The 25,360-nt window shown below is 44.2% G+C and overlaps 2 protein-coding genes and 2 non-coding genes across 11 annotated transcripts; 1 reads left to right on the top strand and 3 right to left on the bottom strand.

Annotated features, from left to right (window-relative positions):
• Positions 1–434: 434 nt before the first annotated feature.
• On the bottom strand, positions 435–17,765 carry LOC108159981 (dnaJ homolog subfamily B member 6-B). Of its 8 annotated transcripts, none has more exons than XM_033391105.1 (7): positions 17,481–17,765; positions 3,057–3,214; positions 2,884–2,993; positions 2,495–2,755; positions 2,047–2,256; positions 1,649–1,979; positions 435–1,584 (listed from the first exon to the last, which is right to left on the bottom strand). In XM_033391105.1, exons 2-7 carry the CDS (start codon positions 3,119–3,121, stop codon positions 1,479–1,481), a joined length of 1,083 nt encoding a protein of 360 aa, XP_033246996.1. In that variant the 5' UTR covers positions 3,122–3,214; positions 17,481–17,765; the 3' UTR covers positions 435–1,478. The 8 variants fall into 8 exon arrangements, with proteins under 8 accessions (XP_033246996.1, XP_033247002.1, XP_033247001.1 ...); XM_033391111.1 differs by lacking the exon at positions 17,481–17,765 and adding an exon at positions 16,966–17,014; XM_033391110.1 differs by lacking the exon at positions 17,481–17,765 and adding an exon at positions 6,571–6,688.
• Trnae-uuc lies at positions 15,636–15,707 on the bottom strand. The gene has a single exon. It is a non-coding gene; the product is annotated as a tRNA-Glu (tRNA).
• On the top strand, positions 15,940–16,011 carry Trnae-uuc. The gene has a single exon. It is a non-coding gene; the product is annotated as a tRNA-Glu (tRNA).
• A 4,445-nt stretch (positions 17,766–22,210) lies between the features above and the next one.
• On the bottom strand, positions 22,211–23,475 carry LOC117185735. Its single transcript, XM_033392441.1, has 2 exons — positions 23,313–23,475; positions 22,211–23,258 (listed from the first exon to the last, which is right to left on the bottom strand). The coding sequence occupies exons 1-2, from the start codon at positions 23,358–23,360 to the stop codon at positions 22,275–22,277; spliced, it is 1,032 nt and encodes a 343-aa protein (XP_033248332.1). The 5' UTR covers positions 23,361–23,475; the 3' UTR covers positions 22,211–22,274.
• Between the last annotated feature and the right edge of the window lie 1,885 nt (positions 23,476–25,360).

The raw sequence follows: 25,360 nt of genomic DNA, 5'->3' as shown, positions 1-25,360 counted from the left end.
TTTGATCTACCGTCGAATATTATTAGCTAGATAGATCATTTAGCCGTCCCACATAATTATATCCAATTAATGAGCCTATTGTTTTATTGACTGGCTTATTTTAAATAATTGCCTAAAAACGGTTTTAGCTCCCAGTGCTCAATTGTGATGTTTAGTCTGTTCAGTGTGGCCGTTTCTGTTTGATCGTTATCGATCAGCATTCGCGATCTATCGGTATGTTTAAAGTTGGCGCGCGTTTCAATTTGGAATTTGCGTGTGATTTGAAAAGATCTCCGACTAAATCCCCAAACCATTTAATTATTTGATAAGTAAAGTAATAAACATTTTTTTTAATTGTATCGCTTTTTGTTTTATTGCGTTTCTTTCAGTGTTTTTGTTTGTTTTCATCCTTTTTTTAATGTTTTTGAAGGGGCTACTAAAAAAAAAGACTTCAATTATTGGCGATTGATTATGTTAGATTATTTTCATTTGTTTTCTCCGCGAATTCGTTTGTGGTTATGTGAGAATAGGCTTAAGCATTTAAAAAACCACTATACGCTATGAAATACGGCATTAAAATTAAAACAGAGTTTTAAATTATGAATTATATTTATGTAAACATTTAATGTCATCAGAAATGTAGTTTTAGGTTTTTCTTTTCCTCTATTCAGCGCAGAGAACTCGCACTCGTGTGTTTCGTTTTCGATTTCGTTTCTTGCTGTTTTGCTGGTTCTTTTTTAGTTTTTTTTTCTTTTCTTTTCTCTAGTAAGTATTGTGGCAACTTAAGTGACTAAAGGTAGATAGCTACGTACATACATAAAATATATATTTAATTCCCACCCAACTTCCCCCCAATTCATATACACGCACGCACAGACACACTCCCGTCCTCGGAAGAGCGATCAAATCAGCCCTTAGAATTAGTGGCTAAATTGCTTAAGCGTACAGCATTTTCGGTTATGTTCTGTGTTTAAGTAGCTGCTCTAATCATTTTGGAGCTTTTGTTTTATTTTCTGGCATTGTGTCTCGAAACAACGCACCACAAAACATTAAAATTTGGATTATGTGGCCAGTTTTCGAATCAAAGTGCTGCAAAAGATAACTGGCATTGACAAGGAATTTTGGTTCGACTCCTGGCCGTCGCTTCTGATTCTAAAATCGGTTTCTGCTGATGTTTTCTCGGTCCTTTCTCCTCTGTTGCTGCTCTGTGTTTTTATGGTGTGCTTCGGCTCTTGCTGATTCTACGCCGCTGTTTCTGCTACTGCTGTTCTTTCCACTAAAAAATAACTAGATTCTAATGTAGAACAAAATTAATGAACGTATCATGAACGTATCGAAGCATTCAAGGAATCATAGGTTCCTCTTGTGTTTGTTAATGTTTTCTCCTTTTTCTTTACATTTATGACTTTTTTGTTGTTGTTGATTGTTGCTGTGGCCCCGCCGCCGTCGTCGATGCCGCTGCCGCTGCTTGTATATATGCTATATATTTGTTTCTTGCATTAATTAGATATTGAAGAGAGCTTTTGGGAAACTCCGTTCACAGTCTTTGATTTAAGGACATCGTTTTCATATGAAAAGACAGTGTCCTTGCCATTCTCAACGACCCTGCAATGAACGAAAGGAGAATTGTTAAGGAATACGAAATGCATTTTCTGTGCATGTCACATACCGCTTGGTCGTCAGCTTCTTGCCATTGACAAACACCGTCGATGTGGAGGTGCGCTTGATGGCATCATTAGGGCCACCAAAGATGTGGGCAACACCACCGCTGCCATTGCCAGTCATTGATGTGAACGAGGCGAAACCGCTGGTAGGCATACAAAAATCCATCATTGAGTAGTTGAGCATGGGCGCCCCAAATGGGCTGGCCATTTTGTGCTGGTGATGGTGATGATGGCGCGATCCTCCTCCAAATCCTGCAGCACTGGATCCATGACGTCGACTGCTGCCCGAGCCACCGCCGCCACCGCTCATTGTCCCATTTGTGTATCCATTAGCATCTGAATAAGACATTCCATTCGATTCTTATTAGATCGATCAGCAGCAGCTGAACCTCTTACCACTTACCTCTGAAAAAGCCGGCAAAGGGCGAATTTACGCTAAAGAACTCGCGGAAGACCTCCTCTGGTGGTCGGAACACGAACGGAAATCCGCCCATAATATCAAAGTCGTCATAGTCGTGAGTGCTGTAATGATGACGGGCATGAGAGTTGCGGCTTTGGCCGCGTTCGCCCAGACCATCCTTGCCGTACTCGTCATAGATGCGACGTTTCTTCTCTGCGAAAACGAAAGGAAAAACACGAACAGAGGAACGTAAGATGGAGTCGAACTAAAATGCTTTCTCGGGATTAGTTTGCATAACAATTCGGGCTGCATTTGGGTTAGTGCTATCAGGCCTAACGTTAGTTGCAACAAAAGCAGAACAAACGTCGTGCGGCAAGGCTGTCAGTCGGCAAAGAAAAGAACGAACGAACGAAAGAATGAACCAAAAACTTGCAACGTCGCGTGGCTTTACCAAAGAGTTTGTGAAATGGTGTGCCCTCAAAGAAGTTACGGAAGGTAAACGCCTGGTAGCGGTTGCCGGACCTGCGGCCGGAGCTCGGATAGTAATCATAGTCGTAGTCACGGCCATATGAAGTGGCACCATAGCCACTGCCACTGCCACTGCCACTGCCTCCTCCGCTGCTGCGATAGCGGGAGTAGCTGCCGCTGCTGCTGTTGCTCGCCGACGATTTGTGCAGCGTGGCACGGGCATCGTAGATCCGGCGCTTACGTGCTAAACACATGATAGAGACTTAGCATTGTGATTCGTGGTTGGTCCTTCATGGGATGCACCGCCCCTTGATCCCGCAATTCCCAAAATCTCCATTCGACTGTGGATTGAGTGTGATGGCCACAACTTACCATCGGATAGCACTTCGTAGGCCTCGGAAAGCTCGCGAAAACGTTTGTTGGCCTCATCCAGATTGTCCGGATTCTTGTCCGGATGCCATTTTAGTGCTAATTTTCGATAACTGCAAAGGAACGAAGAAGTAATAAGGACGGTTGCTGGAGGAATTATCTCTGACTGCACTTACGCCTTTTTCACTTCACCGTCGGTGGCTGTACGCGCCACATCGAGAACCTGATAGTAGTCGACCATTTTGGATGGTTTACTGTGTGTAGTCTGAGCGTCTAATTTTTGTGGTGGTTGCGATTAGTTAGTTACTCGTCCGTCCAGCAAAGGGTGCAGCCTCTGCAAGAGATTTACCAATAAAAAAAAAGGATTCACGTTAGTCGATAGAATGGTTACCGCCCGCTTACAACAGTTAACAGCCCTCGGAAAATTTCGAATTGTGTATAATTTTCAGGATGCTCTCTTGCTGGAAAGCAGAGACTTACTAGATATCAAAATATAATAAAGGTGAAACATTAAATTGAGAGAAAACTCAAAGCATGCTTCGATGACAGAGAAAGTTTTGGGATCATCCCCCCCAAGTGCGATTACTGGGTATACCAAGAGTCGAGTATTATCCACATCTTACTATGTTGCTCTTTCGCTTCAGTTGGGCCGCCGCCGCCGCCGCCGTCACCGACACTTTTTTCGAGTTCAATGTCGTACGAAAACCCCATTATGCCACCAGCAGCCGCAGCAGCGCCCACACACACGCGAATAGCGAATGAGAGGGAAAGACAGCCCGGCCAGAGACTGTGACTGAGAGACAAACAGAGAGTGGAGCAAAGAGAGTGGTGTGCCGCATGTGTGTAGGGCGCGTTCAGCGGTTCGGGCCGTCCATCAACTGTTTTGGGGTAAATGCTGGTCGTTCACGCGTGTGTGCCTGTGGCTCTCCCCCAGCCGACCCTTTGTCGTCTCCTCCTCCTCCTCCTCCTCCTCCTCCTCCTCATCCTATTGTTTACCCACCAGCCGACATTTTCGTGCAAAATAGTCGCTAATTTTATTTAATTTTCTTTGTTGTTGCTTTGCTGCCGCTTCTGATGTTGCTTGTTGTCATGCAGCCCCCTTGACACAATTTCGTTTGATTTTGTTTGTTGTATTTTTCTGTATTTTTTATCAGACATTACACGGGGCGATTGTTGATGTTGCCTCAAGTTGTGGCCACAGGAAATATTAGCCGCCCCCCCAGGCTAAATGACAATCAATTTTCGAGAGAAGAGAGCGACCACTGAACCGATCTTCAAAAATGGACCAACTTTTTCTGATACAAAGAGATCTGTAAATATACCCAATGTTGTGTTATGTGTTTCTGATGTTTCGTGTGGGCTGGTTGTTGTCTGGGGAGTTCTTGTGGGGCGTTTCACGCGATTAGCTCGACCGTGTGAGTGATCAGATCAAGTGATCGTTTGGCCAACACTTTTCTATATATTGTATCTGTCTATTCGCGCGAGCGAGTATTTTTCTAATTTTTGTGATCTAATTTATGGGGCATTCAATGCGTTGCGTGTGCGTAAGTTTCACATAAATTTGTCATTAGCACAGATACACGCATTAAAACACGATGTGGATTATCGGTATTATCGGTATATATTACAGTCCGAACTGATTCTCTGATGAAAGAAATACATAAACCGCAGGTTGGAGCCAGGTAGAGGAAACTTTCAGTTTTAATTTTCTTACTTACTTCATTTTCTTTGCCAAATAATTGGCAATGAACTGAGATTTAAACTCGGATCGTTGGATTCACAGAGAGAAACCACGTGGGGTGGCTGTGGCAGTTGCACGGGGAGGCATACAACAACAATCGTTCGGGCGAAATATCGAAAAATGAATATTCTCCCAGAAGCAAATGAAATATATTACCCTTTAGTTAAACATATAAATAAATACATACTATATAGTAGAATATCAAAACATAAAGATAGGTTGCTGCCTCGTTTATATAAACGATATTTGTGTGCCGTAGTTTATTCGTTGGCTTTTGCTGGCTGCCTATACATATGTACACTCGTACCTGTTGACATATTCGGCAGATTCTAGGTCGTAGGTGTAGGAACTTGTAGCATTGTCTAAAAGCAGCAAATGACGACGACGACTGGCCAGCCATCCGCATGACACACTCGTCGGTTGGAGCTGTGCACGTCATCAGAGGCACTGGCATCGGACATGGAGATGGAGATGAAGACATGGACGGGCGGGCAGACACGACACGGTAGATGTTTCGGCTGACAGTTGCGGTTTGAATTTCCCTGCCAGCTCAAATCGTATGGAATCGAATCGAAGCAGTCACTCAGCACCTTGCTAGAATTCTGTTTGCGAGGGCGGCATGGCATTTAAGGCATTTTGCGGCTCAGTCCGCAGACGATTTCATTTTAGGGGAAAACTACTGGATGCCCTAGCTATAGTTTAAACACTTTAATCGAGTAAAGATAGCGTTCGTCCAAAATGTTAATGAGGAAATTAAAACAATTATAAAAGTCGCTTCACACTCGAACAGTTAGTAATCAGAACTGGTTTTAAAGATCAGACTAATTTCATCATTCAGATGATTCACGGTGCGAGAAATGAACAGAGTTACAGAATGTTCTCTTGGGAGTTGCTTCGTATGAACATTCATGTGTGTAGATACTGTGTACATACGAGAGAAAGGTCAAAGCTGATAAAAAAAAAAAACAAATCACTGGGTAAACAATGCATTACACTTGATTAATTGAATCACACTCTGACTCGCAATGGAATGGAATGTTCCGGAAAGGAACTGTTTTTGAAAAAATATATTTGAGAGTCCTGATTGCCCGCCCTGCCTATAGCATTTTGGTGCCTTATTTGAATATGCATTCAAATTCAATCAGAAACGAATGCGACTCGTTCGGATAAGTGTATTGGACACTGCCTACGCGGTGTGAAGCGTCAAACCTGAAACACTCTGAAAGTTATGTGTATGCGTTTGGTATTCTGTGGTTTGCAGAGTGGATGCTGCTGCTGCTGCTGCTGCTGCGGTTGGCTATGCAAATTACATCACCTTGTCTTTTGCAGCCACTGTGCCAATGCTGTGGTTTTTTGTGTTCACACTTTATCCATTTGTTGTCGTCTCGATTAAACCTTAACTGTAACCAGCCAGAGAAGAGAAGAGCAAATCAGGTGGCGTTGCTGGCAGCGACGGCACTCCAGCAGCAACCACAACAGTTGGTTGCGTGCTCACTTACACGAAAGAGCGAGACAGATGGACCGGGGCTATTGTTGGTGTTGCAAAAATTTGCCATAACCTACTTTTTGCTGCCAAGGTTCATTTTTATAGAGGTGAGGTATTCCTGCTACCCCTATTTGACCAATTTACTCCACTTTCTTTATCTACCTCTCTCTCTTTCTGTTTGTATTTCTCCCTTTTTATTTCATGCACAAACGATACTTGGCATTCAAACTGGCAATGCTTCACCCTATGTAAATACACCTTGATGCAATAAACACACACACGCACACACACACGAACACCCGTGCCAGAGGAAACCAGCAATGAAAAACTGATAGAGGCCAACGCAAAGCAAAGCAAAGCAAATGTGCGATAAGAAAACGCTGCGCATTTATACGAATGTTGAGCTTAAAGAAAAGTCACGCAATCCGAGTGCGCGAGAGGGAAAGGAGATGCACTCACTCACTTTTGATATTTTTCGTAATTTTATTTCCTTTTCTCTTTTATTTTTGTTGTTGTTTTTGTTGTTAACCAGCAATTTCAGTTCTCGTTTTTATCACATTGTTGTCGTAGTCGGCGCGCTGCTGCGTTGCACAAAGCATTATAAAGAAATAATAAAGAAGCCACGCAGTGCTGTGCATAAATTAAATTAACAAAAAACGCTCACGTACGCGGCAACGGTTAAGAATTAAATGCAGAGACGAGACCCCCAAACAACAAAACAGCAGCAGCTGACGGCGCAGGGTATATTTGTATGAGGGCGAGGCATTGCCCGAGAGCTCTCTCTTTGTTGGCGATCGTGGCCTTGTGAAGCAGAGAGCGAGAGTGAAAGCCTCACCTTTAACGTGTGTATGCGCACTGCGAGAGAGCGGCGTGAGCGCGGGAGAGCTTTTGTTTGCATTCGCTCTCTGCTGTTCTTGCTGGTGTTGCTTTTTCGGTGCGTACCGGAAGTTGTTACGCCAATTCCTGCACAAATTATCTCCTTTTATCATTTATCTTTCCAATGCGATTTTGTTTTTCGAGCGACCTTATCAGTGCCAGCGCATGTCTACGCGAGTGAGATCAGTTACTGTTATTGTGGCTAATGATGGTTTACCCCCTTTTTCGGGGAACGTGATTCATCAGATAGTTTCCGCAGAAATTTCTGCGCTCCTGTGCCTGGGTTGGGGTTTGGGTTTATTGATTGCAGATTCATTTTAATAAATGCGATTTCCATACAGCCAAAGTTTATAGCGCTATAAAAGCGGCAGAGCGCGCCAGATCACGGCAGCGAATGTGCGAAAGGCAAAACAAATTTAAATATTTAATTTTAGAAATATGCTTGGCGAGTCGTTGACGCCGCCGCAACAGTGGTACAAAGTGGATGGAAATGGTTATTCATGGGGCTATATGCAGGGGCTATAATCTTTTATATAGCTCCTGATCGCGGGTCCCGACTTCCAGAAAATACCATTCTCGATGGCTCTTGAATCAGTGTGCCGTTGAGAGCAGGTGGGGATGAGTGTCGAGGGAGGAGGTGCCACGCAAAATGTTGCGCGAAAAATCGTTGAAAAGTTTATAAACTGAAACATTTTCTATACAAATTGTTTGGATGTGTGTGTGGGAATGTATTTTTAGTTTAGCGGAAAGTAAAAGACTCGAGAGGGTGTGGGAAGCAGCGAAATGAATTGGTCAAAAGTTTTGCGGAAGAAAAATATGAATGCAAAAACAGAAAGAGAGAGAGAGAGAGAGTGAAAACTTTAACGAAGAAAAAACTACTGCTAGAAATTGGAACACCGGTAAATGGTCAGTAATTATAACAGGAAAATGAATAACACAAATTAAATGTAGCAATGAAACAGAGAGCACTGAGGGAAAGTGAGGGAAAAACGAAAAACGAGGTGGAAACTCGCCAAATTGCACAATCACGGGGGAACAATCGCACAGCACAATGCAATGCAATGCCATGTGAAGCAATAATACTAATAACATGAAAAGCCACAACACACCACACCACAAGACCTAGAAATAGACACGTGGGCGTGGGAATCAATCTATTTATAAGGCACCCCATCCACCCACCCACACACACACACACCAGACCGTCCCCAAGCAGCATTTTCTCTCCAACAAAAAAAGAAAATGCTGTTGTTACATCGACCCAGCCCTGGGCGGAGGTCCGCTGATTCATCCCGCCAAGAGATTGTGCAGCTGGTGATTCCCTCTCCCCCCCCGAAAACCCGCTGCCCCGCTGCCACGCTGCCAGATTGTGTTTGATAGACTCCAAAACTCTAAGAACTGTTGTAATGTACCATTCCCAGAGCCCTATAGCCGTAGGGAGTCTTTTTATTTGTAGTAGCCACAGGGGGGGGGCGTGGCACCCTCTGCACAGTGTATCTAATCAAAGGCGTAACAGCACGTCCCTTCCGTTCCGTTGTCCGATTTGTTTGTTCGGCGAATAAATACAAAAATCATTCCCCATGTAAATTTCGAAATATCTGTGGCTGTTCTGTGGCTGGGAATATTCTATGGGTGGGTCGGTCGCTGTCATGGCCGAATTACATTCGCCTTGTGAAGAGGCTTAGCAAAGATCACAAGTAAATCCAGGGAGGGATACTAATAGGTGTGGGACCTATAATTCAGTGGCGTTTCGCCAGCAGAAAGTTCATCTTTCTAGTGGTTTATCTCTACTGTCGGATGAGCCAGAATTTCGGGTACACAAGTGATCTAATCTAATCAAGCGGTGCGTATAAACCCAACCCCCCTCCTCCCTTGGGCCACGTACTTTTGCCCAGCAACGTGGCTGCCTTGTGTGAGGGTGTAACCAACCATCGATCGACTTTGAGTTTGAGTTTGAGTTTGAAGTCGAGTCCGAGTCATGCAGTCATAAAACACCAAAAACTAAATAAGGCAAGTCGGGTTTAATGCCGACAACTGACATAAACAACTACTACCCACCAGAATCGTTAGCCAGAAACAAACCTGTAGACCAAGATCCCAAGCACAGCCATCAGCCATTCAGACAGACAGACAGACAGACAGACAGACAGACAGATGGACAGACGGATGATGATCTCAATGTACAATACACTGCCGTTTGATTTGTGGAATCGTTGTGGCAAAGCTCCCCAGCGCTCCCCATCGGCAGGGGGGTTCAGTGCTTCCTTGTGCGACGGCATAAATCTGATAGCCATCGGTGGTGTCGTGTCCATCCTGGGACAGAGGATCGCCGGATCGGCTACTGTGTGGAGTGCAGTCCCACGAAGCAAGTCCGGCTGCCTCTGGCTCTAGCATCTAGATCAAATCCGCAATGGACAATGGAAATTGCATGGTCGTTGGATGGCCTGGCTTTTTGTTTGGATGTGCAGCAGTATGTTGCATTGACAATGAAGTTATTAAAGCGCAAACTGCATTTTGCCGACCGCAAAAGCCACAAAACACACACAAAACCCTGAAGCTATTTTTCTTTTCGTTTAGATCGGGCGGAAACCTGTGATTAGCCCCGAGAGACAGAGAGAGGGGGAAGCGTAATAAAATAAAAAACTAACTCGGTCAGCAAGAAAATAAACCTCTCGTCGGGCCATAAGAGTCCATAAATCCAGCAGATGGATGTAAAAACAATTTTATTAGCGAAAGCCGAGAGACTGAGAGGAAGAGAGGAAGAAAGAGAGAGAGAGAGGCTCTAAGCCACTGTAACCACTGTTTCCCCATCAACACAAATCGCATCTCGTTTCAGAGTTTAAGGGCTGCCAGAGTCTTAAGTTGCCCCAATTTGTAGCAAGTACAAGCTAACGATCGTATCGTCAAACATTTCCCAATTAGATAAACCGCAAAAACCAACAAAACACGAGAGAAACGAGAGAAGGATTGCCAGGCACTCTCTGGAGATGCGGTTGCAAATGAGCAATACAATACCGTCTGTTCATCTGATCCGTCGTCTGTTTGTCTCTGCCCCGAGACGAGACACAGACAGAGACAACAGGTGGGCGCTCTTCTGGCCTCTGGGGAGACTACGAGGAGCAGAGTCGTTCGTTCGTTGAATGCGTTTGCAATTAAAGCCAATGGCATATAAAAAGAGCTTAAGAAAATACAGCATATTTAATGGGAAAGAATGAAAATGTGATCTATGGCTATTCCATAAGCAGTACAACAATCGGAAAACGTTGATTTGTAGTACAAGATTTCCCATAAGCGAACGGACTCACACACACAGCTGTGTAGTCGTAGAACGTAGAACGTAGTCGAAGGCGATGCTAATGGAATCGTGATGTTATCTGATGTAAAGTTTTGGTATATACTCAAAGAATCCTTTACGTAGTGTCAAATCAGTTTCCACATCAAACTCTGACACATAACACATTAAATCTTGATGGTTGCCACAGAAAAAACTCCAAACTTCTTTTGTAGTCGGCATTTATTACTTCATAAAAAAGACTTCTTTCATAGATAATTGAAACACCCCTTTCACCCTTTCGCTCGAGTGCCAGAAGAAAGAATGAATGCCAGACCCCTCAAGCACTTAAAAAAAAGTACAAAAACCATCTTTGAGGTCAACCAGCAGCAACAAGCGGCGTCGATGACTCTGTGAGTTGTTGTTTGTTCAGCTGAAAATTCAGCGGCAGACGCTGCGTCGTCGTCATCTCCACCATAGCCCCATGGGCCATCGCCAGCGCCAGCGCCAGCGACAGCGGTTTGGTCAGTGGAGATTGGGTCTCAGAGTCCGAGTTCGGCGGGGCCTGTGCCCCACTGATCTTTGGGGCACCGCTCACGCTCGTTTGGTCTCTAAGCCGCGGGCCCAGCACCGAGCACCCATCCACCAAGCACCAAATGACAGCGAATAAAGCGAGATCTTTTTTTATAGCTGCGCTCTGGTCCGTTTTGTGTAGGTTTATTTGCTTTAGTAATTATTATAAATAGTTGGGGAATTAAAGCCATAAACCAAAATGAAAGCTGGGTAGAAGATGGTGGCGCCTCGGAGCGTGGAAGCCGCTGATGGACGGATGGCAACAAAACGAACCCAATTTCCAAAGCAATTTAATTTAATTGAATGCAATAATCATAAAAAAAAGTAACGAGAGACAAAAGACAGTAATAAATTGTTGTAATTGGCAAATAATTGCTGCGACTGTCACACACACACACACACACACACAGCGTAAGGGTAATATTTGAATTAATTGCACTGCAAAACAGTGTTGATAGGCGATAAGCGATAATGGGAGCTTATTTTAGTGTTGGTTAAGTGATGGCTGCATTTACGCGTAGTGTTGGCTTCACTGTCACGTTTTCTCGGTCCGGAAAGGTGAACACATTTACAATTTAACAGAAATAAAAACCATGTTCTGCTTTGAAACATGACTCAAAGATAAAAAAAAGAGACCCACACATCTTGGAAGTGATTCGCAAATTGAAACGAAACGAAGAGTTGTGTTTGCCAATAATTAAATGAACAAACTCTGAAACACTACAAAGCCACAAGAGGAGCGGTTGGGTGGCAACAATGCAAAAATCAGATAAATTATTATAATCATTTCTCTGTCTGAAGAAGCACAACCCGATGCGAGTTTCTGCCTCTAATTAATGGAAATAGATACAGATACAGAGATACATATGTATACACGAAAGGCGCGCCCCATTGAAGACCTTCGTGGGTCTTGGGTTTACGCTCGAATCAAATCCAATTTTAGTCGATGCGTGTAATAAACAAAGTACACAACGATTATTGAAGTGCTTTGCAGTAGAGAAATTTGAGAGTTGCAAGACCTCCCCACCGATGAGCCGAGACGGGCTAGACGGAAGGCTAGAACCAACGATCGGTGTGGCGTGGTGTGGCGTGATAACGATCAAATAGCAATGCCAAATTCTTGAGAATTTCAAGGGAAGAACATCTCGGCAAAAAAAATATAAAAAAAAGTATATAAAATAAAGAGCTACATAAGCACAAATGTTTGCAGTATATGACATCATTTCAAGATTCAAGCTCGTGGTAGAAGCTTGGAACTGTACACAAAAATAGCTGCGGTTTGTGTGTGGGGCAAACCTTAACTAATTTATCGGAGATTTTTCATTAAAAAGAAACCATTTAATCAATCCACAAACAAATTCATTACCCCGCTCCAAGCCAAGACTCTCGACCCAATTAATAAATGTTGTTTGTTATGCCCGTTTCCCCTCCCCCCCCCAAGAGACACGTGTAAGCGATGGCCATAGGCTTTCCCACAGAGAGAAAAGGCATTAAGTGTAACCCTGTAACTTGGAGATGGACACGGGATGAGATATGATTAGGCCATGGGCGGCATGCAACGGTCTCTCTAGCCGAAACTCTTGTTGGGACAACAAGTGCCGCTCATTAGCCAAAACCACAAAACAAGGCGGCAGGCGGGGCAAGGCTGAACCGGTTCAGTGATTGATTCACCGGTGAACAGTTGGCAAAAAGAGAAGAGTTTTCCCTGACTCATTTAAGCTGGATTCGAAGAGGAGCCAAGACACACACACACAGTCTCAATGACGCTGCTGACAGGCAACAATTTTTTTGATGTGCGCTTCAAGTGCATCCGGACATTCAATCATTTATCTTCATGGAGCTGGAATGGAGCATCGCCTCGTTTTGGCCAAAGATGCGCCGCCGTTCAACTAAAAATGGAGCATCATGGGGCAGGATTAGCGGTAAGCACTCAAAATACGCGGTAATCAACAGCGTGGCGTCTCATCGAATTAAGCCCAAAAAGGAAATGCAACCAGATGCGTTTGCAATTTCTTTTCACTTGAGAAATGCTTACGCGTGGAATAAAGATTCGTAATGAGGAGGGGAGAGCGTTATCTACATAATTCCGTTGTACCTTCGCTGATTGGTGGATTGGTGATAGATACGATCAATCTGCAAGTGTATCTAAAGCCTTAGCATCCAAAACAATCTTTTCTTTTCGTTTCTTTGTTCCTAGTCGGATTCCAATTATTTTACAGTACTTGCAGGCAATACTCTTGGGCTCTTTGGTTCGTTCCATTTCCCATTTCCCTGCCATGCAATCAATTTTCTCATTTGCCATGGGCGCAGTTTTTGTTTAATTAACTATTGCCCACAAATCCTGCCCCCAAGCCCCCACTCCCCACTACCATCGTCTGTCTATCTCTCTGTCTGTTTGTTGTTCGAGGCGGAGTGTGACTTCTCTTCTGAAGCGTGTGACCGGAGGTGAAATTTTTATATTTGATTTTTTGGCATTAGGTCCCCGCCGCCACCGCCACCACAGCCACTACCAACCACCAAACGGGGATAAATGTGCGCAGATTGGTTTGGTCCGACAACTGGGAGTGGGTCACAGCTGCATCCCAGCCGAATGAAGCGATTATAGGGATGCCGGCCAGACCGAGGCCCGACTTCGGACCGGTTTGTGTCGTTTCTTTCGATTCTTTCGTTTCAAAGCGTAAATATTTCAATTTATTTATTGGACATGCGTCGGCCTACCCGGCACCGTATCGCTTTTCGAACACTTTCTTTCTGCTGGCCTCTCCCTCATCTTTTTGGGAGATGTATCTACATATATGCGTCGCGTCGTGTCGTGTCTTGACCAAGAGACCAAGACCAATATCTGGCCTCGGACTTGGGGCACGCAAAGCCAAGACACGCCGAAAAATGTGTGTCAGTGCCCTTCTTTTCGTTGATTTTTGTTGGGGCCCGGGGCGGAGTGGGGCGTGTCCCGCTGTGCCGCGCATTTCCACGAACGTGAAAATGAAGAGTGAAAACAGTTTCTGCAACAAAGCCAAAGAGGTGTGGTACGTCCGCGAATCCAACTGCAGGCCATGCATGACCTGCGCGTATTAGTGTCTCCCCCCCCCCTCCCGGCACCCCGTCTGATTGTCATGCTAAATGGGCGATGGATGAGGTGAAACTACGACTACGACGAGTACGACTTGGGAGCATTAGCTTTGCTTTTCAGCTTATTTATTTTCGCTTTTTCCTCTGCTTCTGTCAAACTGTCAAACGAAATTTACACGTTTTCCTCCCCAACTGTTGGTGGTGCCACCGCTGCTGCTGCACCTCACGACGGAGACAGAGAGACAATGACAACAAACAGAGACCAGACCCCAGCCAAATGGATAGAGGAGTCACAGAGTCAGAGAGCCCCACAGACAAAGAAATGGGGAGTGCGTGAGGCATTTTTAATGGATTGATTGTCTGCTGTTAAAGTTTGCATGTTAATTGCCTTTCCGATGGCGATAGACGCGACGACAAAGGCGCACTTAAAAGTCCAAAAAGATATTACAAAAGTTCATTGCTGTTCGGTTTAGACATTTTATGGAATGGAACTGGCACGGCCTTTGACTGAAACGAAATGGAAACGAAACAGGGGTGGGTTGCCCTCCAAGCAGCTGCTTCTCTTGCAAATCCGTGCCCTGCTCTCTGCTACAAAACAAACAGAGCTTAGAGACACACACAGAGACTCGGTCGGTCGGTTGTCGGACGGACGGCGCAGGCGCACCAGCCGGACGGGAGCTTAATATGCAGTCAACGTAGCAGAGAAGAGAGCGATAGAGTGGAAGCGGGGAAGAGGGGGAAGAGCAACAGCTGCTGCCGTCTTTTGTTCTTGTTGCTCAACTGGTTTTCAACAAATAAAAGGCAGGAAGCCAGCACTGCCATCGAATGCTGTATACCCTTGCGAAGTATTTGGAGAGCATATCAAATGTAAGATATTCAACAAGATCTCCCTGATGCCACAAGGCTGATGCTCTTTCTGCGGGAAGAGTAAGCAACAAAGCTCGGTGAGCGTTGGCGTTACTTTTAGCGTTTAATAAAAACGAAGAAAAAAGTTTAACGTCTCTCAGGCCGCCGCCGCCACCGCCACCACCGCCACCGCAACCCCCCATCGATTCGACCGGGGCTTGGCTTTCTTTGAGGAAAAAAACTACACATAAAAAATGGTAATTTGTACGCTTTTGCCTTTTTATCCGCTTCTGGCTCAATCGTACGTCTCACACGCGCTTCTAATGTCTGGATACGCGAGATACAGATACTGTACGGATGATGTTGATGATGATGATGGCATATAAAAAGGCAACATGAGTTTTTCAATTGGCTTGGAAAGCGGCAGACGGCAGACAGCAAGCAGCATGCAACTAATGGGGCGGACTCTAGCGAAAAGTAGGCGTGTTGGGCAACAACAATGGCTCACTGTTGGCAGGCCCCGGCTTTGCCACACTTTTGATGAATTAGCTGATTTTTTGCTGGTCGGCTTTTTCCTTTTCCATCGAGTTTCGAGCTTGGAAAATTGAGTTGCAGCTGCAACTGGTGGTGAGGGGTGTGGTGGAAGTGGTTCATTGAGCCGGATCATACCCATGGCTGCGCTGCTCTGCGACTCATTAAAAAACCACTTGAACCCAAGTTTCGTGTTATACAGCCTTTAGGTGGAGGTCAATAAGTGGAGTTATTGTCGGATTTTCGACTACCACTACTCTCTCTCTCTCTCTCTCTCCGTGTTGCATGTCGGAATTGGAGGGGATCGTAAAACAGGGTAATTGATTTAATTGAAGTGCATTAGCCACAGCAAAAAGGTGTTTTTCCCATACCGGGAATCGAACCCGGGCCTTCTGGGTGAAAGCCAGATATCCTAGCCACTAGACCATATGGGATATGCATTTCCATTCCTTATCTCGTCTGGCGTTGCCATTTCATTTAGAAATTTTCCCCAACAGATCGCTTTACATTCTCGAGAACAGATTTAGAACAGGTCAAAATTTCATCATTTTATAATTAATTTATTTTTAAGCATTCCATTCCAATGGCACGCATTTTGCGGCATTCAACAGACGAAACGAAACATCAAAGGAGAGAAAACGCGTCTTTTGCGATGGACAGCCAGTATCCCATATGGTCTAGTGGCTAGGATATCTGGCTTTCACCCAGAAGGCCCGGGTTCGATTCCCGGTATGGGAAGAACACTTTTTTTATTCTCTTTTTTTTATTTCTTAAATAGATAGATTTCACAGATGAGAATCTAGTTACAACAATGAGTATTGCCAATTATTACGCTGTATTTTTCCGTTTTTTTTTGTTTCTTATTCGCAATTACCTAGCGCCAGAGCTCGGACGCAATGGGGGGGAAAAAATACGTCTGTCAATTGCTGTGTTGCTGGGGCACATAAGAAAGAGAAGAGGCAGGGAGGGGACAAAGGGAAAACCGTTTCGTTAACAACGAGCAAAGCTCAAAGAGCGGTGTACTTAACTTTTGTTAAACCGAAAATTAGCCATGCCCATTGCAACATGATGTGGAAGGCAGCAACAACGACAATTGCCTGCCACAAAGCGTGGCAAGCCAGCGAATGGCAAAAGCAAAAACAATAAAACAGACAATGCCTTGACTGAGTTTTTATTATGTTTTTTTTTAGATACGGAAAATTGCTTTTCATTGTTGCAGAAACGTTGTGCCTGTTGTTGTAGTTTCTGACAATTTGATTGCTGCTGCAAACGGAAAATCAATTTTTAATTGCAACAAATTCGATGCTTGCGAGCCAAACAAATTGCTGGACGGCCAAAAATGGTAAATTACGTTCGATAGCAACACAAAAACAATTGGCATTTTGAGTCAGAAACGGGTTTAACGGTATCCGAGCGAGCACAGCTGACGCAGCAACCAGCTGCATTATCGTTTGAGGAAATGCGACAGAACATCAGCCAGGCCAGAGGAGCTATATCTCAAAATCTCAACGAGCGGTGCATTGAACCGTTGTTCATTAGCATATATACGCGTGTGGGACAGGGATGACAATAAGCACTTTCAATTATTGAACTTGTAAAAAAAAGGCAACAAAAAAAATTCCCTGTTGTGTGTGTGTGTGCAACAAGCTCACAGAAAAAAACAGTTGCCAAACGGCCATTTTGATTAATTACCGTTTTCTCCCTTTAAGCTGAAAATCTCTTCCTTCCTTTTTGCCTGAACCGAAAAAAGGCGATAAATTGTATTATTAAAAGTCACTCCAATCTCTAATGCGGGACACGATAAAAAATACAAGCAAAACACGATAAGGCCAGCGACAAGAGAGAGAGAACACTGCGCGAGAGAGGTAAAAGGAAAGAGAGCGACCCCTCCGGCTTGTTGACGGAAATTGCGACAGCAACAATTACAGCATTTTATTGATTTTTAACAAAGCATTGAATTGGCACGAAGCAGCCGTGTAGTGTTTGAGATCTGCACTTGGATTCTGCTTTTAAATTTATTTCACACTTTTGGCTTTTGCAGAGAATAACACAAAGAATTTCGCACACACCAGCACACCAACACACTAGTGCACGCACACACGCGCTCCGACTTCAATGTCAACTTCAACTTTGCTTTGGGCTTCTACTTCTTCTTCTTTCCCGCTTTTTTTGCGATAATTTTTTTTGGATGAATGCAAATGAATTACCTATTACCGTCGCTCTGCACTTATTAAATCTCGCAGTGAACACCAACTAATATTTCGGCGCCAAGTCAAGCGCGCTTTTTTTTGTTTTTATGCAAAAAGCCCCAAAGATTCGGAACAGGCAACACGACGGGCGACCGAGCGACGAAAGAAAAGAAGAATTCAGCACAAATTCGGCGTTTCTGTTCGCGCCTCGCGTTGAATGCTCCGTACCAACAGTCTTTGGATCCACTTTTCAATACAAGTTTTCCCCTAATCCAAATCGCAACAGACGCAACGACGTGTAAATGCGAATAAGGTGGGAAGCATCTTAGCCCACTTAAGCCCCCTATATTTAAACAGTTCAGCGACTTGAGGTATATGGCGGAAAATATTAACGATTGTAAATTCTTCTTGTAGACACATGCCATCTTTCATCTGAACTCAAAAAAAACCACGATATCTTTCACCTGAACTGCGCTAGCATTATTAAATTCATTATTTTCGGTGGATAATTGAAATACCGCCTTGGCCTATAATAGGTTAATCGTTGTCCGTCAAGGATTGGAAACAATATTGCTCGTTTTTGATCTTACGTCGAATATTCCCAGCTATATAGAACATTTAGCCATGCCCACATAATATTATACGAGAGATGAATCAATTTCCTACTTCATTGGCTTAATTTAAATAATTGCATTTAGCTGAGCTGTTCTAAAATTCTTTAAGATTAATTCGCTCTGTCCAAAATATAAAATATAGCATAAAATAAATAGTGCTGCCAGAATTTTTGGAATCAACACGAACTAGTGGCAGCACTGGTTGTCATGTGATGACACTTCTGAACTAGTTCGATAGTGCAATTTAAAGGCAATATTTTTTGAGCTGGCGAAAATATTGATATCGATATCAGATACCGATCGAAATCGGCGGTTAAGTTCCTTTATTTTCAAAATTGTGGTTGTTGGTGTGGGTGAAAGAAAAAAACGGTTTAATGCGGTGTTTCTGTGTTTTGCTTTTTCATTTTTCTTAGTATTTTATTAATAATTTTAATTTCCATTTTTTGTATTATCTAAACACTTCTGCAAGACAGAATCGTCCAAGTAATTCGCTCAGCGGACGTTTTTGGTAAACTCGCCTTGCCCAGGCCTCCACCTGGGCGGAGAAGATGTCCTTCCCCACGGGTCCGTTCCTCAAGACGTTGATGAGGCGGTCTGATGTTACCCCTTGGCCTCGCAGCGTGGGATCTACGGTGATGGATCCTCGCAGTAGAAGTGCTCCAAGAGAAACTGCATTAGGGCTACAATATCGCTAGATTTCGGCGCCCTTCTCACCATTACTCTCCGCATGTGTCTTATCTTATCTTCGATATCTGCCACGCGTAAAATAGGATCTATAAACCTATACTAGGTTCCGAATTATGTCTTTCGGGATATGATCTCGCAATCGACTACCATTCGAAAATTTTTATATATAGTATATTTTCTAAAAACAATGCACGAAACTGCACAACAAATGTAAAAAAGAGCGGTTTTAAAACACTTGGATATTATATGTATATTCCCAGCCTCTGCGGCAGGATGTTGGAGTCGCGACACACTGACGACAGACTGGAATTCCCAAGGCCTGCCCCCAAAGCAGATGCCCCCAAAAACTAGCCGACATTCCTAGAGAGCTGGCGCCAAAAGGCGTGTCGCTAATTGTCCCTAAACGACGGCACTAGGCGCCAACTTTCCAACAGGAAGTCAGGGGAAATTCCAAATAGGAATGGGAATGGCATCGGATCTGAGTCGCCTGTGGCTGTGACTGTGGTTGTATCTCCGAATTTTGACCATTTAGTTGCCACATCATAGCTAATAATAAAGGCTAATTAAGCACTTCTGTGACAACACCTGTATTGTGGTTCGAAGAACCAGCACTGAGACACTGAAGCACCCCTCTAATGACAATAAATCGCCCGCTAAGTGTCACCGATGAGCATCTGCATCTCAAGCAGATTCCACTCCACTCCAGAGCGGGGAGCAGGGCAGGCAGCAGGGAGGAGAGGCTATAGCTAGGCCGCTTCTAATTAATTTATGATTTTCCTCACCGCATTAATCTCCCTCGGATGGCGGTGCGGTGCGGTGCGGCGATGGCGTCTCGAGGAGATGTCGCGAGCCCCAAACAAGACAACAACAAACAAACAACAAAATGTCACGCAGATGTGGCCGCAACAATGGGGGGGGTGGAAGGGGAACCTGGAACCGTTTTGGGGTATGGTGTGGTGTGGTTTTTGTGGCATTAGGAGGGCTCATGTTCGGGTTAGACATTTGTCATAATTACATAAGTAGGATCGCGTCAAACAAAAGGAATTAGTTGGCTCAGAGAATCGATCAAGGCAAGAGATACACATACATACATAGTAGTAGTGCTTCAGGAGAGACCAAAGATCCGCAAAAGAAGCGCCAGGAATACTTTCTTGGGAATTAATTAAAACATATGCTCATCACTTCGGGCCATAAATCTGCCAGGGACAATTATCAGGTTCAATTTGTGCGTGAAACTGTTTGATATCACACAGACAACGCGCAATGGGGAGGGGAGTACGAGAGTACAAGTTGCAGCAGCCATTGCCGATGTCAATTAGTAGAGTATAGCATCTCTCCCCCAGAGCCCCTAGGCCACCCCTTTTACTGGGCAATTTGCCGCCACTCGAGAGGGGAGTGCGTTTGGCTCATTAAAATGCCGGGCCGGGCACAATTGTTGGAAATTGTTGGAAATTGAGGGAAAAACTCTACTCCCCACCCAACAGGGCCATCGATGCGTTGAGGTGGCAACACGACACACACACACAGACACACACACCACACCACACCGATCTCTTACTGCACTTTCCTTCTTGAATCCCGTATCTGTCAGATCCACGGACGGGGAGGCCTGAGTAATTGCACCAAATTAATTGCCCGCCGCCTGTCAGGGCTCACATTGTCTGCTAATTTTTTCTCCCGATCGCAATGCCCGAGGGAAAGTTGTCGTTTAATTGCCGCCATCAGCAGCCCATGGATTCAAATCGATTCTACTTTTGGCTATAAAAAAGACGCGATACTCTCCAGCCCAGTCCGTAAAAGCAAAACCACAAAATATACACGGAAATCTGAGTCCGGTCTGAATCGGTCCCTCTTCGCCCGATTGTGTCATAAAAAAACGAGAGCACTTTTATATGATTTAAACTGCATGTTTTGTACAAATCTAATTTGATAATTGGTTGTAATTTATGAGTCTTGTCTGCTCTCTGGAAAGCATAAACACGACACGGAATAGCGGAATGACGGAATGACGCCTTCAACTCCACGTACTCCTCCCCAAACATGTTTCTTGGAACAGGGAGCCGGGATCCGGGAACCAAATTCGAAACGAGCGCACATTAAATTAATAATATGCAGTGTTCATTCTCTCTCATTTTTTCTTAATTATTATTTATATCTGTCATCCTATAGAGGGCGTAGAGGCTTCTGTGGAACTCCCGACTCTTGGGGAATTTTTTATGAATGAAATTAAATGCTGACATTAGCTGGTTATTTGTAGAAGGAGAAGACAAATCCACATAAAATCGAGTTGTACGTGGATCCATAAGAACGGCTTTTTCCCTTTATATTAGGACATTTTAAAGCGCAATAACTGACTGAGGGGCGCTACCGCATGACGCGTGGCAAGGAAAGGATAGAGATTATTCTATTAATCTTGCAGATTAAAATATAGAGAGGTGTTCTCCCTTCTGTGGTCCACAAGGAAAATATAAATTAAAACCATCATATAAGTTAAATATGCGAAAAATATGTTTCAGCAAAAGCTATATGAGAGTGCTATTTTCAGTAATTTTGAGGTGATCTTATTTTTTAAAGTTGGTTTATGTCTGCACTCCTTAAAGTAAAATTAGAAAACCCCAGTGTAGTGATGAAAAAAATTATAATACATACAGCATTTCCTAAGGAACCTTTGTATAAGTTATTGCGAGTAATTAGTTATATTATATATAAAGAATAACTTTTAACTGTTCAGGATAAGAAGGTGGGTGCATTGTAGTGCTCAGCTGCCCAAGGACTTGAAAAACGTCCACAATAATGGATTTTGGAACCGAAAAATTGCCCAAACATTGAAGTGTTCCAAGGTTATGATGTTATATGTAAAACCCAAGATTCTAGAGATATGCTGAGATAATCAGGAATAAATAAAAAAAAAGCCCTTCTAAAATACGAATAATATTTATATCTAGCAATCTAAAGTCCAAGATCAGGTTATTCGATGTGGATATCCTGTCGTCGGATGAGACAAAGTGTACTATTTGATACCAGTAAACACCAACGTGAAGAAGTTAAAATTTTTAAGCACTCAGGAGGATCAATTATAGCATGTGTATGGCTGCCATAGTGCATCCTCTATCAAGTCAGATTAAGGATCCCAGATTAATCCCGTTCTAATCGGATCTATCTCTAAAACATTCCACAGGTCCTTAGCACCTCAGACAGTGGAGTGAATGAAATGGGTGGCATGGCAAGCACCGGATCTCTAGATTACTCCATCACTTGATCTGCTGTGTTAGTCTTTTATGTAATGGAAAAGTAAAGTATAAAAATATAATGCTTGGAGAGCTATGTTTTTGTTTCAACTAACAGAAAGAGCAGAGACCTTTCCAGATTCCGGGACGGAAGCAGTACTCCTTTCAGTGGGACTAACCGCCTAAGACTAATCACTTAGCTCATTGTTCTTACAGTTCTTTAGATACACCAGATAAACAACTTTAATGATTTCGAATTGTTGTCAGATTGGTGTCTGCGTCTGCTATATCAATTTATACGGTAGCTCTACTCTCATTTGGGGGTTGAAATAGCCGTACTGATGCAGTGGATACTTGGGTATTAGATACTCCATTCGCATATTCCGCAATATGGCGCAATTGTTGTACAGTAACCAATCGTCCATCGCCGACACGTGGCAGGCTTCCGATCTGCCCATCTTGAAGAGCTCCCTTCGGAAATCCAACCAGATGGGCCTGTACGAGGAGAACACGTGGAAATTGGGGGTTACGTTCCTTAGGATACGGCGCTGCAGCCACTTGTACACCTTGGGCTTGTTGTAAATTGTCGATAGGCCACGGCACACTTGGGTTTGCGGCTTGTTATAGTACATTTGGTATTGCCCGTGATATGGCGTGTCCAAGTCTATTTCTGACATGCTGTTCTTGATTTTGTAGTGCATTCGCGTATCTTGCCAAAGTACTCCGAACGTAACACCCCAAGGATTGAATACCCAATTGCCCATATGGTCGCTCTCCATACGGGGTATCGATATCGTTTTCTCGAAACTTTTGGTGCGTATTTTACCCTCTCCTGCCCTAGGTGATATTGCTGGTGCTGGTGGTGGTGGTGGTGCTTTTGCTGGTGCTTCTCCTTCTCCCTTTGCTTTTGGTTTTTTAGCCTTGGGCATGGCCCAGAAGTTGAGAGCCCCCTTTGTGAGATTACCACGGACCATGGGGCGCTTAGTTCCAGACACCTTCCTGGTCGCTGGTGCCTTGTCCGCCGTGCGCAGCTTGCTCTGATAGGCGACAGGAAACAGGCCCATTTTGCCACTTTCCGATTCCTGTCCGCGGTATCCAGAGTTATCGGCAGCCGCCACCAGGTCCTGTGCCTGCACTTGGGCTTGAACCTCCTCAGACTTCGATGGGACTGTCATGTTCGACGGCACGGAGCTCTGGTTGCTGCTCGCATTCAAAGGTTTGTCCAGGGTCAGGGACAGGGGTATCCCATGGACAATGAAAGGCAAAACCTGCAAATGCAACGAGTTTTTGGCAACAAGGCGGCTGGGATGTAGAAAACTTACGCTAATTAGGCATACGAGGCCGATAAACACTGCATAAATTTGATACATTGTTTGTGCAACTGTAAAATTTTCCCTGAATGAACAATAAATAGTGTGTTTGCGCTCTTGTTTGCAATTAAAGTATACAAAACTAACTAACTAGTAACTATGGAACACAAATTGTACTGAAATATCTAGATAGGGCTACTACTGTTCTAGGAATCTAGGAATCTAGGAATTATTTCCATTCAAAAATCTGAAGAATTCTTATACCCCATACCCGGTTTGAAGATACATTTTCCGTCTTGAAGATACATTACCCTTGCCCTGTCCTGCCCTATTAGTTTGTCACACAAATTAGACCATGAGGCAAACAAACAGACAGCCCAACGAATTAATCAGGCTACAATTTCCCAAAGAGTTCAATGCACGCCACGCCCCGCCCCATTGCAAGAAGGAAGGTCCAATGTTCACCTTTGACGTAATCGGAAACCGAAAACTGAAAACCGAAAACTGAAGACCCCGAATGGCGTGGGAGTGTCAGGACGTCAGATACTCAAACTCGATACAGATGTTTACTCGAAGATCGATGTGGATGCTGTGATGCTGTGATGCCCGACACCCCGCAGGACCTGAGTGCATCATTAGCGGAGTGCGATGACAAAAAAAGAAGGGACAAAAAACTGGAGGACAGACTGCACCACGCGACTGCGACTCCGTCTTCGTCTCCGTGTCCGACTGTGATTTATGCTGCGTGCGCCTGACAAACACTTGAGAAGTGATGATTTATAATGGAGATGCATGCTCGGTTATTAATTAAATTCTGACACGGTTGCGCTCCATTTAACGTTAAATGCGAGGGAATCGGATGGGAGCCGATGTTGGGATGGGGATGGGGATGGGGACAGGAACAGGGATAGGCATTCAGATAGGGATCTCAGGCGATAACTGGCCAAAGGGCTAACAAATTGTTAATTGATTCGAGATGCCACGGAACCCAGAGACCCCAGAGAGCCCAAAGAGCCAAACACACTCCGTCTGGCAGAGGAATTTGAAATATGGCAAGCAATAGTCGAATATTCATTAAGCGCAATTATGAAAATTAAGTTGTCATTTTGATTTGAATGCCCGCGACACTCGGGCATGCGGTCCCATAACCAGTGCCCCCAAGCCGCAAGCCCCAAGCCCCATGCCCCCAGACGGGGCATGGGCAGGGGCAGACGTCGAGTATTCTCATTAAATTAAATCAAAATGACAGCGCAGCCCTGCTAAATGGATGCCTTGCGATTCGTCCTCTCCCTATCCATTCCAATGCACTGATCCCAGAGTGATCTGGCTCTCTGCCTCTCTGGCTCTGCCTTTTGCCTCCGAGTCTGGCGACTAATTAACGTGTTTTCACATATTTTGTTCAAATCGTGCGTGAATAATGAAGACGTTATCACACCGCCATCCAGCACCCTGTAGTAAGCGACGTGGAGCTGGCTACCCGCCAATTGGAAACCAGTGTCTGCCGTACCACCAGCTAATTTCTCAAGATCCACCGCCCCCCCACCGCCCGCCACCGCCCCTTCCGAGTGTGCTGCTGGCTCTCTGAAGATATCGCATCGTATTAGATCGGAACTGCTCTGAATTATGTGTTCATAATTTCGAATTAATGAACGTTTTATTTGGGGCCTCTGCCAGAGTAGGTATAAAAGTGTCTCCATATATTTCTTGACCCATTCTCAGGTGGAGATGACCAAGAAAATGTGGCTGTAACCTTTCTTTATTGAACGATAAAGTGTCCTCTTCAGTGGGTGCCATTAATAAGGGAGGGAGAAAACAATGTTAATACTGAGGACAGATATTCTTAAAAAATATAATAGATCACAAGGGGAATACAATTCAGTTAAATTCTACATTTAAAGTGGGTTCCTGCCGGATTGGAACACTCTCAAGATCTGCACCTAATGGAGACACGTGTCCGCATAATTTCGATCACACGCTCATAAATCAGAGGCATGAAATATGTGTGATTGCAAACGTATTAAATATATTTAGCAAAGCCATCGAAATATTAAATAGCGCTA

Source organism: Drosophila miranda, chromosome 3 (genome assembly GCF_003369915.1).
Source record: "Drosophila miranda strain MSH22 chromosome 3, D.miranda_PacBio2.1, whole genome shotgun sequence".
Lineage (NCBI taxonomy): Eukaryota > Metazoa > Arthropoda > Insecta > Diptera > Drosophilidae > Drosophila > Drosophila miranda.
This window is presented reverse-complemented; position numbering and strand designations above follow the sequence as displayed.